Source organism: Mucor mucedo (genome assembly GCF_025094135.1).
Source record: "Mucor mucedo strain NRRL 3635 chromosome Unknown EV154scaffold_2, whole genome shotgun sequence".
Classification (NCBI taxonomy): domain Eukaryota; kingdom Fungi; phylum Mucoromycota; class Mucoromycetes; order Mucorales; family Mucoraceae; genus Mucor; species Mucor mucedo.
In genome coordinates, this window is record NW_026252286.1 from 561,260 (window position 1) to 575,732 (window position 14,473).

General features: G+C 36.5%; 4 protein-coding genes across 4 annotated transcripts; 2 read left to right on the top strand and 2 right to left on the bottom strand.

The window, feature by feature from the left end:
• Positions 1-338: 338 nt before the first annotated feature.
• On the top strand, positions 339-3,003 carry EV154DRAFT_597965 (fungal-specific transcription factor domain-containing protein; the record flags this gene model as incomplete). The annotated part of the gene is made up of 4 exons (XM_051607023.1): positions 339-471; positions 537-563; positions 651-657; positions 713-3,003. The coding sequence occupies exons 1-4, from the start codon at positions 388-390 to the stop codon at positions 3,001-3,003; spliced, it is 2,409 nt and encodes an 802-aa protein (XP_051463561.1). The 5' UTR covers positions 339-387.
• An 891-nt stretch (positions 3,004-3,894) lies between these two features.
• On the top strand, positions 3,895-4,800 carry EV154DRAFT_490587 (uncharacterized protein). The gene is made up of 3 exons (XM_051599443.1): positions 3,895-4,266; positions 4,327-4,597; positions 4,665-4,800. Exons 1-2 carry the CDS (start codon positions 3,954-3,956, stop codon positions 4,479-4,481), a joined length of 468 nt encoding a protein of 155 aa, XP_051463562.1. The 5' UTR covers positions 3,895-3,953; the 3' UTR covers positions 4,482-4,597; positions 4,665-4,800.
• EV154DRAFT_455306 (P-loop containing nucleoside triphosphate hydrolase protein) lies at positions 4,801-8,965 on the bottom strand. Its single transcript, XM_051597338.1, has 3 exons — positions 8,341-8,965; positions 7,903-8,280; positions 4,801-7,843 (listed from the first exon to the last, which is right to left on the bottom strand). The coding sequence occupies exons 1-3, from the start codon at positions 8,945-8,947 to the stop codon at positions 4,917-4,919; spliced, it is 3,912 nt and encodes a 1,303-aa protein (XP_051463563.1). The 5' UTR covers positions 8,948-8,965; the 3' UTR covers positions 4,801-4,916.
• A 3,897-nt stretch (positions 8,966-12,862) lies between these two features.
• Positions 12,863-13,919, bottom strand: EV154DRAFT_410626 (uncharacterized protein; the record flags this gene model as incomplete). The annotated part of the gene is made up of 4 exons (XM_051595408.1): positions 12,863-13,381; positions 13,454-13,610; positions 13,669-13,744; positions 13,838-13,919. The coding sequence occupies 4 exons, from the start codon at positions 13,917-13,919 to the stop codon at positions 12,863-12,865; spliced, it is 834 nt and encodes a 277-aa protein (XP_051463564.1).
• Between the last annotated feature and the right edge of the window lie 554 nt (positions 13,920-14,473).

Sequence of the window (14,473 nt, forward strand, 5' to 3'; positions counted from 1 at the left end):
TTTGGAGTTTTAAAAAAAGAAAAAAAGTTTGTGGCTCAAAATTGCCTGGTTTCTTTTTAATAATCAAAGACGAGAAAATAGAAATTTTTTATTATTATTATTATTATTATATATTAAATTGAATTACATCGAATGGATGAAATATGTCAAAATTATATATGTACATATTTGGGATTAAATATTACCAATCGAGTTAGTTTAAATGTTTACACAAAAGTAAGGTGACACATGGCCTCGATTTTCCTGGAGATGAAATAAATATGATTTAAAATTCGACACTTTTTTCTATTTCTATTCTTTTACTTTTTTTTTTTTTTTTTTTTTTTTTATACATATACAAATTTTCAAATTTTTCTTTTTTACGTCAGCAACTTTTAAAAAACCAACATGGGAAAATCCAAGCAAGAACTTAAATATAAACGACTCAAGGTTGGACATGCCTGTTATGTTTGTCGTAGTAAGAAAATAAAGGTTTGCACAACAAATTCGACAATCTGTATCACTCTTGACTAACAATTCAACAATTCTAATTGCAGTGTGACGGATTGCGACCTTGTATGCAGGTTAGATTAAATCAATCTTCTTTTTTTTGCTTGGCATCATGTACTAAAATATTTTTAAAATTCCATTTTTGATTTCTCTCATAATAGTGCAAAGGTAAAATAAAAAAAGTTAGCCAATAAAAAAAATTTTAACTCACAATTATTTTTAGCTCGCGGTCGTGTTTGTCAATCATCGAATCCAGATTCTTCAGTACTAGAAGGAACAACAGAAAGTGGTGCCAGTGAAGATAACGATAGCTATATTGAATCCGATGATGACTCTATTTTGTTCTCTCGCACGAAAAAAACAGTCAATAACACAAAACCAATGCAAAACGATTCCTGGACCAGCAATGCATCTGAAAACCTGGAGAAAGACAAGCCTAATCAGGTACTGAACGGGTATCCCACATTTGGTAATCTTGTTCGCTGGAGAGATGAGCCCCCTTTGCCACAAAAATACGCATACCCTATTGAAATGCCCTCTAGTGAAATACAAATGCATCTAATTGATTTATTTTTCAAGACCAAATACAAGGTTACACCCATGATTCCTAAGCGTTTATTCTACGAACATCTACGTACTAAAGGGCCAGTTATCACACCATTGTTATTAAATGCCATTTACTGCACCGTCTGCGGTCTCTCAACTTTACCAGAGGTCCCCAAGGCTATCGTATTTTACAATCGCGCCAAGAGATTACTAGACGATTTTCTTGATACGCCTCGCGTGAGTACAGTTGCTGCACTCTGTCTCTTGGCACTGTACGAACCTCTTCCGACAAAATCCAAACATAACATGTCCGACCAACATTGCCGTTCTTGGATGTACAGTGGCATGGCTTTTCGCATGTGTCTTGAGCTTGGTTTGAATCTAGATACCCCACATACGCGTGCCAACATTTCTTTGGAAGGTGCTGAATTCTGTAGAAGAGTTTTTTGGTCTTGTTACTGTCTTGATAAAATGCAAAGTACCGAATGGGAAAGGCTATGGTCTATTCCTTCTTCTTTAATAAGAACTTCCTTACCTCAATTTTTACCGGGTGATGATGATGAAGAACAATGGATTGTGATGGTCTATAAACAAAAAATTAGACTCGCTATCATTGGTGAAGAAGGACTTCAGATTCGCGCTTCCTTTACGATTCGACAAGATATACCTGACAATCGATTATTTGAGCAGGTGGAACAGTATCGACAAAGGATATTTCAATGGAGAGCAAATCTAGAGTCGCCAGAGCTTTGGGGTCTAGCCCAATTTGCCACTGTTGAGCAAGTCATCAACGAGCCCAAGAAATCTAGTGTCATTTCCTATTTAAACACGGTGTATTACTTCATGTTGGTAGAAACTTTCTTCTGTGTCCCCAAGAGCTTTCACCGAAAATCACTGGAGCAAAGAATCTATGCCTCATTGCTTACGAAAAGCGTAGATGTTCTTTGCGATGACCCTTGTCTCGTAATCCGGTATGAATTCCTCGCCCATGCTATCATTTGCGCTATTCGCGTTCACTCGCTTTATTTGAATGATCCAGATCCGGAAATCTCGCGTCAATCCTGGGGTTTCTTTAACCAATGTGTCAAGATTTTACGAAACTTTCAGAAACAGGCTGTTATTCCCGAATGTTCAGCAGTGCTTGCTCATCTTCCAGTCATTTGCGAGTCATCTCGAGAAATTAATCATTCAAGTCGTTCATCCGTCCACTCAAGCTCCTCTGCAACATTGTATACCGATAACTCTCAACCTTTATCTGATACCCATTATGACACCCAGTTTCATCATGGTGAGACTACTGCAATGCACCCAGCGTCTTTACAACAAGAAGCCTATAGCCAACATCGCACCATAGATCCTTATCAAGCTGATTTGCTGCCTGTTGTACCTTCATTTGATTATCTCGATAGTATGCTCGATATCCCCCCTTACAACAGTTTGGCCGCAATAGGTACGACGATTGGTGTGGATTTTGCTGATCGTAGGCAATTATGGAACTATGCTTTACAAGACGTACCAGAACAAAAATATGACCTGAATTCTACCGTAAGTACACCTGACGATACTGGCATCACACAGCCATCCTCCTATACAGGCAGCACGGGATGGGCAAGCCCAACACGGGTATGCGGGTTTACATGGCCCAGTAGTCCAGTGCAACAACAACAACAACAACAACAGACAAGTAGGATAAGTCCGCATATGATACATCTAAGATCCCCTCCTATCGTTCCCACCAACCACCCTATTATAAATTCAAGACGAGATCAGCCATACCATATATCCACCTCGTCACCTCAAGCAGATATGAACACAATTTTAAGCAACTCATATCCTAACCCCCCTATGCAACATCATAATTATGTACAACAAGTCAGTCGACAACCCATATTACCTCTGCCGCTTGCTTATCCAAGCATGCCGAATACTATACATAGTCTATCCCAAAATGTTTATTATCCAAACTAGTTACATACTGTATTATTATTATTTATTAAAAAAAAATGTATTATAATTTGTGTAATCGAGATTTTTATTTCTAATATGTTTGGGAAATATGTGATACAGCATAAAAAAGTTCATCTTAATTTTTTAAACAATCAATTAATTACCCATAGTTATTTTCCGTGTTTTTTTTTTTTGGGGAATATAAACCAATTAATATAAACCGCGGGGCGATGTTTGTTAAAATGAAGCCCTTGATGACTAAAATGTAAAAACGATCTGGTAATTCTACGTTTTGTAATTTACCCGCAAGATGTAATGATCGTAAACGAGGCAACTCCGATCGCAGTAACAGAGAACGAATAGATCAGTTGTTAATGGCCTGATCTATTTATGTTTTTTTATGGGTAAAATATTTGCTAGATCATTTCATTGATATTTTTGACGAAATAAGTGACTTAATTGGGTGTTTATGCTAATTATTAGGTGTGATCTCATTTGTACAACACGATGGTAAGACTAGATCGACAAATGCCCTCACCAGAGTTAGTCTTGGTACGTCCTGATAGTACAAGTTTTAATCCTGATTCGATTATTATGTAACCCAAAAACAATAAATGGCTAAACTAGTATTATAAGGGAACCTCGGGAGAGATCAAGTACGTAACTCGATACTTGATGATTTGCCAACGGCGTGGTTTTAAAGCTTAGTTAAACCACAAAAAGATAGACACTTTAACGGTAGCTTTCTTTTCCCTTCAATTCAATACGGACTCATTGGAAACTATCTTCTCTTTCTCCAATACAAAGGCAAATGATAAGCTTCATTGGGCAGGGTAGATCAATGTATGTATTGTGTTTTGACGTTTATGAGATATAAAACTAAGTTTGAATCTCGAGAAAGATCCTTTTAACCCGAGATACTCCGTCCCAAAATTATTTTTATTTTATTTTACCCTTTTACACAATTCATAATGAATAATCTTGAAAGATCGGAATCACTATCAAAAGCAGGCCGTCATCGTATTTACACCAATGAACAGCGTAAAGATCGCAACCGGAAAGCACAGGCTGCTTTTAGAGACCGTCGTAACAACTATACCAAGACTTTAGAAGATGTTTTATTAAAATATGAAGATAAGATTCAGGATCTTGAAGATTTACATACCGCCTCCATCCAACAAGTGAAAGTAACAGAAGAACGATGTCAATGGCTTGGTAACGAACTTGCCTCAGTACAAAAATTATTGCAGCTAGCTTTGGCAGAAAATCAACGTCTCTTACAAAGTAAAAAATAGCACACATGTGGATACCATAAGGCGCATTGACTTACATATCATAATGTAGATACCATGGAAACTTTACCCGTCTCACCGCCTTCGTGCGCACCTGATCTGCATATTACAACTTTCCTATCTAATTTAAATGAACCGCAAGATATCTATGGCAAAAGATGGTTAGAAGATTTAAATCATAATACAGGCGAGTTCATCAAAAACTAGATATAGATATGAACTTTCTGGTCCTAGAAACCTTCTTTTTTTTTTTTTGAAAACAACAGACCAAAATCCTTGTCGATATGTGTTTACAGATGATGAACAAAATGATTTCAGTCTTGGCAAGTATTTTTAAACTTTTGGTAAGAACTCTCTGATCCTAGTTTTTCTCTTTCTTTCTTTCTGTAGGTATTCTGTAGTTTACACAAACGAGGATTTTAAACACAACATTTCGTGGTAAATAGATTTCCTATTCCGTTCTCACAATAAAAATATAATGTTACGCTCGTACACTTTGTGTACTTACTTATGTGCATAATAACAGCATTTGAGGGGAAAACCATTGAGGTATACAATGTTAAATTTATTATGAAAAAAAAGTAAAGGGTAATAGAGTGAAATAAATAAGATGATAAGGCAAAAGGATGTAAAGACCCTTTTTTATAAGACGGATAAGGATTGTTGATTAACCATTTCGCTATAAGCACCGTTCAATTGAAGAAGTTCCCAATGAGTGCCTTGTTCAATAATCATGCCGTTCTTGACGACACAAATCAAATCTGCGTCCTTGATCGTGGATAAACGATGTGCAATGGTGATTGTGGTTCTTCCACCTTCTTGGAGAATGTTATCGAGTGCGTCTTGAACAAGACGCTCCGATTCACTATCGAGTGCAGAAGTAGCTTCATCCAATAACAGCACTTTGGGTTTACGGATCAGGGCACGAGCAATAGCAATACGCTGTTTTTGACCACCAGAGAGTTGAGATCCTTTATCACCCACACGGGTATCGTAGCCTTTGGGAAGCGATTTGATAAATTGATGAATGTTTGATGATTTACTCGCTGCCTCCACTTCTTCTTGAGAAACGATAATACCGTCATCAATACCAAATCGAATATTGTCACCGATCGACATGTCAAAAAGACAAGGTTCTTGAGACACCAAAGCCATATGACTACGGAGGTTATATACAGAATAAGACTTGACATTATTACCATCGAGAGAAACAGATCCCTTGAGTGGATCGTACCAACGTTGAAGCATACCAATCGTAGTTGATTTACCGCAACCTGAGGGGCCCACTAATGCTATAGTCTGGCCTGGCTTTCCGCTGAAATTGAATTGGCCGTCAAAGATGGAGATTTCGGGACGAGCAGGATAAGCAAACTTAATATTCTTAAAATCGATATCACCTTCAAGTGTTCCAGTCTTGGGTTCAATTCCTTCTAACTCGGGATCAATATGGGGTTGACGTTCAAGTACTTCGAAAGAAGCAATAGCGGCATACTTGGCCTTTGAAAATGTGGAAGCAAACGTTGTACAACGACCAGCAGCTTCAGCCGTAGTCATGATGACAGTCATACTGGTAAACATTTGTTGGAAAGTAATCTCATTGTTGGCGATTAATCGTGCACCGGCATAGAAAGCAACGGCACTGGTGTACATGTTGATACCTTTACTAAAAGCAGCAGCAATGGATGAAAGATAAGCCTTCTTGACAGCGAGTTGATGTGGGCGATCAGTGGCGTGGTAATAACGTTCTTCAAAATGAGATTGCTTGTTCAATGATGCGACAGTGCGAACCTCTCGAATAGCTTCACCAGCCACTTGACCACTTTGGGCATTTGCCTTCTTGGTACTATCTTCAAAGCCTCTTTGCACACGGAATTCGTAAGCAGTTGCGAGAGTGAGCAATGGAGCCATACAAAGTGTAATTAGAGAGAGCTTCCAGCTGTAGGATAACGCAAGACCTAAACCAATAACAATGGTGGCAGTAAGCTGTGTTACATCACCCCACACCTTGGTAATCATTTCATTGACATTTCTTGCATCGACTGCTAATTTTGTAGTGAGCGCGCCTGTATTATTCTCTTCGATATCAAAGAACCCAATCTCCTGTCTTAAATAAGCCTCAAAAATCTTGGCACGGAAACGCTTGGAGAACTTTTCACCACATATTTCGTAACATGAAAATTGAGTACCGTTACCAATGAAAGAAGCAATACCAAGCATAGCAAAAATAAAGGAGTATAAATTTGTTCCTAAAAGTGGACCAGGACGAATGTTTTGACCGCTATCGTTTAAACTGAGAATGGTAACAACGTGAGAGAAAGAAAAGGCATAAACCGGAAAGATACAACCAGCGAGAGCAGAACCACAAACACCTGCAAACAAAAATTTCCATTCTTCTCGTAAAGCAAGGAAGACCTTTAAGAATGGAGCACGTTGCTTACTCATTTCCTTCCTAATTCTGGTAGCTTCTTGGATCTTAAGGTCGTAGGCATCAATTTCGTTGGTTGCCTTTAACTTCTCCTCGTCGTAATGACTGTTGGTTGTATGAGTTGTTGGCACGGGATGAAGAGCGTTTCTTTCTTGTTCTTCAATCTTCTTTTGTACTTCCAATTCTTCTTGACGTAAAAGTGTTTCGGGATCTTCTTCTGACTCGACATTTTCAGAACCACCGTTTTCTTTGACATCAATCGCTTGTTTTCTAACCAAGTTGGCATAGGCACCGTTTAAATTAATCAATTCTTCGTGAGTACCTTGTTCTGTGATTTCACCCTGAGAGAGCACAACAATAAGATCTGATTTAATAATGGTCGAAAGACGATGAGCAACAACAATTGTGGTACGAGTAGCTGAAGCTTTGTCGAGCGCATTTTGGACTAAACGTTCCGACTGTGTATCCAAAGCTGATGTAGCCTCATCCAATAACAAAATGGTAGGGTTCTTTAAAATAGCACGAGCAATAGCAATACGTTGCTTTTGTCCTCCTGATAACATACCACCCTGTTCGCCAACAAGCGTATCGTATCCATTTGGTAATTGTGTGATAAATGTATGACAGTTGGCCTCTTTACAAGCTGAAATGATATCCTTCTCTGAAACATCCTCTTGCGTACCCATAAGCAAATTTTGTCGAATTGTCATATTGAACAGAACAGGCTCTTGAGAGACCACACCAATTTGCTGACGAAGCCATCTCACATTAAGATCTTTGACATTATGTCCATCAAGAGTAACCTCTCCACTCAAGGCGTCATAGAAACGCTGGACGAGTTGAATAGTAGTTGATTTGCCGGATCCAGAGGGTCCAACAAAGGCTACTGTCATACCAGGCTCGATTTTGATATTAAGGCCCTTGAGAATAACAAGATCAGGACGTGTGGGATATTTGAAGACAACATCCTTGAATTGAATTGAACCCAACACGGTAGAAGGAATGATGCCATTTTCGGAGTCAGGGTTGATAGCAGGGACACGATCGATAATTTCAAACAATTTAAAAGCAGCACCTCTTGCACTGGAGACAGCAGACAAGTTGGGAGGTAATTTTAAAAATGCGATACTACCCATCATCATTGCTAATAATATAGACATGTAAGTATAAAATGAAAAAGAATCCTACGATATGTATGTTTACCTAAAAATACTACGAAGACCCTTGGACCAGTCAAAGTACCATTGATAACAAGAGAAGAGCCATACCATAATGCCAAACCAAAACTAGAGAACTGGACAAACATAAACGTAGCAAAACCGCAGCCCATAGCAATACCACGCTTTACACCTACCACACTTGCATCTTCTAATTTCTCACTATAACGCTCCGCAAATCGCTTTTGAAGGGTATAAGAATATACTGTACGAATAGATTGAAAGGCTTGTTCAGCAACGGAGCCAGCTTCCGCATATGACTTTTGGGCCATTCCTGTGTATTTAGTAATAAAGTGAGCCATAGCAATACCGGTTCCAACAAGTATAGGAACGATGGATAACATGACAAGAGCTAACTGCCAACCTATTTTATAACACACTTAGTATACTCATATGTAACCAACAGAAAATAAACCAAATTTACCTCTAATAAGTGCTACAACAAAACCAGCAGTAAATTGAGCAATGAGAGTAACGAATTGACCGTATTTCTCAGAAATACCATCTTGAACAATTTGAGTATCAGAGGCCAATCTAGTATTTAAGGAACCATCTTCTGCAGCATCGAACCAGCTCATATCTTGTTTTAATACAGAATTGAGATACAAGGAGCGAATTCTACGGGTTTGACTTTCACCTGTAAGAACCCACAAGCAATTTGAAATGTATGCTGCAATCATGGCTACGGAACCCAAAATAAGCATCAAGTGAATCACTGGCAAAACATTTTCGAGTAATTTGCTGGTATCTGATAGGGAGGCAGTCAAATTGTTGATGAAGTTACCATAAATAAGAATAGCGATAGGTTGCAGTGCACCAGCACCGGCTGAGCAAATAATAGCAATGACAATTAATACTTTCTCCTTCTTAGTTGCAAATCGAAATAACTTTCTCATGGAGACCATAGGTGGTTTTGGCTTCTTTCCTTTTTTCTCCTTTTTCGGTTTTTCTTCTTGAGCGACCACAGAGACTGTATCAGTCGACACTGACAGCTCTCGCATACTAGTCTCTATTTTCTCATCCTTGGACATTTTTTTATAATATGGACCAGGAAAAAAAAAAGTGACGATAATCCAAGAAATGGCCCTTCCTTTTATACAAAAAAAAACCCTTCAAACTGAGTACAAAAATGTGACCGAATCAAATAAATTCTGGACACTAAGTTAATCATTGCACCCTCTGGATCGATTAAAATATTGGTTTAGTCATTGTATACATTGATCATATATCCTCTTATGTTAGATATGTAGTGAGTAATTAAAGCGATACGTGTCAATTCAGACCTTTCATTGACAATCCATGAGTGCGCTTCTTCGGTTACTTGTAGCACATAGTTACACAAAATAACTAAACAAAAGATTTGTGTAATCTTGGCTCGTAGCGTACTATCTCTTGATACAAATTCCGAACTGATTATTCCTGTGATCTGCCCATTGCTCGGGTTGGACATACTGGGCCAATTGATCTGACATGTATATAAGTTTAATTTTAATACAATTGACTAAAAAAAATTTATACAAGACTATTATACTGTGAGATTAAAATCAGCTATAATTCACCTTTTGTTCTTTGTTAGAACTTTTTTCCATGCGCCGATTCCTTTACAAAATAAAAAAAGATATTTATGGAGTACACATGAAAGAAAAATTCAAAATAGTGGAAACTTTCCATATTCAGATTTAAGTATCCAAAGTTGTTTATCTTTTTTAGGGTACTTTTTTTTTCTGTTTTTTTTTTCATTCCTTACCTGTATTTACCACTATGTGTGCGATTCAATGCCAATTAATTCGCATCTTTTATCATCTCTCTGTATTGTAATGAAATAACAAAGTCGCCAACGACATACAATTTGGCGAAAATAGATCGTTCTGTAAACCAATTTGGATGTACAACAAACACCTGCTCATTAAAGTTACACCAATGTATCATGGTCGGGTAAAAGATAACATGATGAGTGGCGTTTGCTTGACATAAACTAGTTGTTGGGAAAGTGCGCCGGTTCGGTGTGAATCAAACGCCCAATACCGGCATTTAATCGCGGCGCGCGTATGTTCGGTCATGTACAAGGCGGCATCGGCATAATTTACGTGCCGCGACCAATACTGCCCCAAAACAAGATCGCTATAGGTAAAGTATGATAAACAGACAACCATTAGATGTTAAGCTATTCTATCTTGATTCAACACATTTATAAGTCTTTTCCTATAATAAAATTTAAGAAAACAACAAATGGTCCTTGGATCAACCACATATTGAATCAAGCTATAGGTATCCAGCAATTATGTACATCTATTCAGCGGGTCAACAAACATCCTAGTTAGGGATGGGGTCAATGGAAAGCGGTTTAAAACAAGTTAAATTAACTTTTTATTTTGATAGGACAGTGTAACGAAGCAATAGAGTCATAATTCCCTTCCCGATTTTTGCGATTTCGTATTTAGTGAGTATCCCAGACTTAAGTGTGATCATCTAAGTCCTCATTATCTGTCTAATTGCAAATTTGAGGCACCTAAACTTCTACCAAGCTAGAGGATTTAATTATCATATCCATTGTATGTATTTTTAACCTCAAACTGTATATGTAGGCTCTACGTATATCACAAGTGTTAATGTTGAACGAGATTTGATACCCTAGATAAGACTTTTTTTCTGCCTTTATTAATACCTTAATATGTATTGACACAATAGTAGCATTTAGGATTGTAGCCACGAACTAACTATTATCGAATGGGCTAAATCAAAGACGGGTGGTGTAGTTTTTATTTATTTTATTTTTATTATTTAACAGTAAAAGAGCAAAGTTCAGAGAGTCAACTATTGTTTAAATTCATCATGAACATTGAATTACCACTCTTCATTCTTTGCCCAAATTCAGATATCATAAAATACTCCTTCAATATGTTTATATGTCAACGTGCGAAAATAAAAACGGATTTGCGAGAGAATTTATTTTTACCTGATTAATATTTGATGTAAATATGCCTTTAGATAATACTTTTCTGTAGTCTCCACAAATAAGTATGCTTTGAAAAAAAAAAAAAAAAAATACAAGATAAATGGTATAAATACGAATTATGTTAGGAACGATGCCTGTAAATTTGATAGTTTGTAAGGTAGTCGTGTGGATAAGTCAAAAGGATTATTTCGCACACTCTCATATCTTGATTTCCATAAAGGAAGGTTGTATATGAACATCTCTTTTTATCATTAAAATAAAGTTCCAAGCAGTTTAAAATTTTAGGCAATCATTGTTATTATATAGACAACGCTCTCAAACTGATACTCATTCTTACTGAATCATAAAGAGAGTTATCGAAGCAACCAGCCCGAAAATTATATTATTTTCCTAAAATTTCATTACTCTCAGCTTACTGTCCCTATCTCAGAACCGCTCATGTTGCCAAAATTGAAGAAAAACTCCACCCCTCGTAGAAGAGCTAATTTTCGTTTTTTTAGATATACACATCGGGCTGCTTTTTTGACAAAGTCCCAACTAAAACTTTTGGGACTGTATCAATGGTCAATCATAGATGTATTTTAGTAGTAAACCAATTCTTTACGATTCGTTTTTTCTTATTTGTGAAAATATCGTTTAACTTTTCATGTATACAATGGTACCTAGGAATACTAATCCATCTCCTCTGGCCCCAAAAATAGATTACGGTGATACAAAGCGGTTTTATTTACCGTAAAGCACCTCATTTCCGAGAAATTGTATCTGTGATGGGTTCTGTCGCTATCCCACGACCGAACAAGTTACTCATCGAAAGGAGCTAAAACACCTAATCGGTTGATGGATTTAATTGTATACAGGTTCTTGACTAAATAATTGAAGAATCAAAAAATAGTTGCAACAGCCATTTATTTATCTGTTACATTGTGTGTCTAGTGGTGCTTCATAAGAAAATGTTGGGAAATTTGAAAGAGACATCGTTAATAACAATAATTTTTATTGCAATTTGTTACATGCCTGAACCTCTACGACAAAAAAACAAGGGCTAGTTTACAATCGAAAGACAAAACCTACAATTCCTGGGCGTCTTTATGGCGATTATGATAATGCTGATCTTTAATTAAGTTGGATTACTTCAACAAAGAATATTAGAGTGGCATCAGTGTCATGAAGAAATGATATATCTTTCATGCCATGACACATTTCTTCCAATTAAGATTGATAATATCTTCCGTACTACCGCGTAACTCCCAGCTACATTTTGTATCTTTTGCGAGGCATGTATTTTTAATAACATATTCATTTCAAATACTTTTCACATGTAGTACGTTGCCTTTCAGGCTCGACAGCATAAAAAGCACTGTAACTGCCTTCCTACTTGAATATTTGCGTACTATTTTTAAAACTATTAAACTGATAGTGTCTTTTTTTTTCTTCTGTATAGTCGATAAATTCTTGATATTATCAAAGTGAGTCATCATTCTGTCTCCCCGCAGGATAAAAACCATTGGTCAAATTGATTCAAGACGTGCAAGATGCCAATAATATCACATTAAACATAACTGTGGTGCGCTGCTCTAGTCAGAAAAGTCTGCTATGATATAGAAAATACGTATCATGCATTGTTAAGTACAGATCACTGAGTAACTTTGAGCGAAGAACAATAAGGGAACTTAAACGTCTCTTCACACTAAGGATAGTTACATTATACGTAGTGTTGGTTTATCGACGCATATTGACAGAATGAGTATCTCTGACGGAATTTGACTTGGATAAATCACTTTCAAATAAAACAGATCGGGCTGCTTTAAATTTTGATATGATAAAATAAGATTACAATGATTCATCAGTGTCTAACCGGGTGAATTGAAAAGTTCAATGAGTAACAATTAGCGGTAATGGATACCATTGGGTCAGTAATATAGTAGTACGAATACACTTTATAAGGAAGTTCGATGTACGCGGTGACAGTAATTTTATTGGGGTTAATAAACTAGAATTTATAGACCTGATCTTCCATTTTTGAGACAGCCCTAGGTTTTTGATAACCCAGCTCGTTTGTTGCAGTGGTTAATGATTTTATCATGGCCAGGGGACCACATAGTAAAAGTTTGATATCGTTGGATGGTTTTGGACAATATTTTTCAATCATTTCTTTGGTGACAAAGCCAGCTTCGCCAGTCCAATTGTTAGGCGGTTTCTCTAATACGTAATGAACTTGAAAGTTGTCTGGTGAGGATTTAGCGATTTCATCTAACTCTTTTCTTAATAAAATATCTTCTTCGGTTACATTGGCAAATAATAGACTGACTTTTGTTTTATCCAGTGGGTCGTTGCATATTCTACGAATAATTTGAAGCATTGGAGTGATACCCGTACCACCTGCAATCATACCAATAGATTTCACCATATTTGACTTGTAGGCAAAATTTCCTTTTGGGCCTCTTATTCCAATCGAATCTCCTACTTGAAGTTCGCCCATTAATTTCGAGATATTTCCAGTGGGGTATGACTGGAATACGATGGAGTCAAATTGTCTGTTCTAGAAAACGCCTTTTATGGCTATTTTTTTTTTTTTTTTTACCTTGATAACTAAATCGAAATGTCCACGCCCTTCTTCAGGGGTAACTGGTGTGTAACTTCTAGAAATCTGCTTTCCATTTATTTCTGCCATTATTGAAATGTGCTGTCCAACAGGAAGTCCTAATACATCGTCTGGGTGAGGAAGTTTGAAACGATATCTACAGTACATTTAGAATTTAGAATTTTAATTGATGATGAAAACTTTCTTTTGATTACTTTGATGTGTTGTATGTTACTGGAATCTTTTCAATCAGCTTGAAACTTTTAAAAACTTTAGGATCTAATATTTGTCCTAAATGAAGGGGTTAATTTCGCTATTAACTTTTTAACAATTTGTTTTTTTTTTTTTGTTTTTTTTTGTTTTTTTGTTTTTTTGTTTTTTTACTTTTTGTGGTGAAAGCATAATATGTGCCTGCGATAATAGCGAAAGTGATTAAAAAGGGAAGTAGTTCCTGGACTGTGGGCATTCCGTATAAAAATTTAAATAAAAAGCCAAAAGTCTAAAAGAAGTGAAAGAAAATCTAAATTATTTTTATTCCAAGGCATGTGTGAAAAAGTATTTGCTTTTATATTGAAAAAAAAAAATCATATGTTGTAGATTTTTTTTTTTTTTTTTTTTTTTTGACAGGTTGATCTTGTGGTGGGGTACACTTAGTTTGCAAGAAAAAAAAATCAGAAAAAGAAAATGGGTTATTTTAACATTGTCGGTTTACCATGAAAAATATCATCCTATAATTGCAGCGAAACAAATTGAATGATAGTCATGTGCTAAGGAGAGAAAATCAGTTACAGCCACATTATCGGATTGTAACTCATGTTTCACTAAATTTCGTACCCCATCAAAATATATTTGATGCATAAATAGGGAATAGTACTTCTTTGGCTTGTATTGACGATTGCGAAAACAGGTTATAGGCCACATAATGGGAAAAATGCTGACTATCTCACCTCGGTTTAATTCTATCCGCTTCAAGCATGTACTGTATAAAGTTACTATAATAAATATTTAGCACACAGCCAT

Bases quoted from the DNA above. Each gene is read 5' to 3' on its own strand.
- EV154DRAFT_455306 (XM_051597338.1), bottom strand. From the start codon at position 8,947: ATGTCCAAGGATGAGAAAATAGAGACTAGTATGCGAGAGCTGTCAGTG. The intron at 8,281-8,340 runs GTAAATTTGGTT...GTTATAAAATAG, and splicing joins TGTTGTAGCACTTATTAGAG to GTTGGCAGTTAGCTCTTGTC. The intron at 7,844-7,902 runs GTAAACATACAT...CTATATTATTAG, and splicing joins GGTCTTCGTAGTATTTTTAG to CAATGATGATGGGTAGTATC.
- EV154DRAFT_490587 (XM_051599443.1), top strand. From the start codon at position 3,954: ATGAATAATCTTGAAAGATCGGAATCACTATCAAAAGCAGGCCGTCAT. The intron at 4,267-4,326 runs GTAAAAAATAGC...ATCATAATGTAG, and splicing joins AAATCAACGTCTCTTACAAA to ATACCATGGAAACTTTACCC.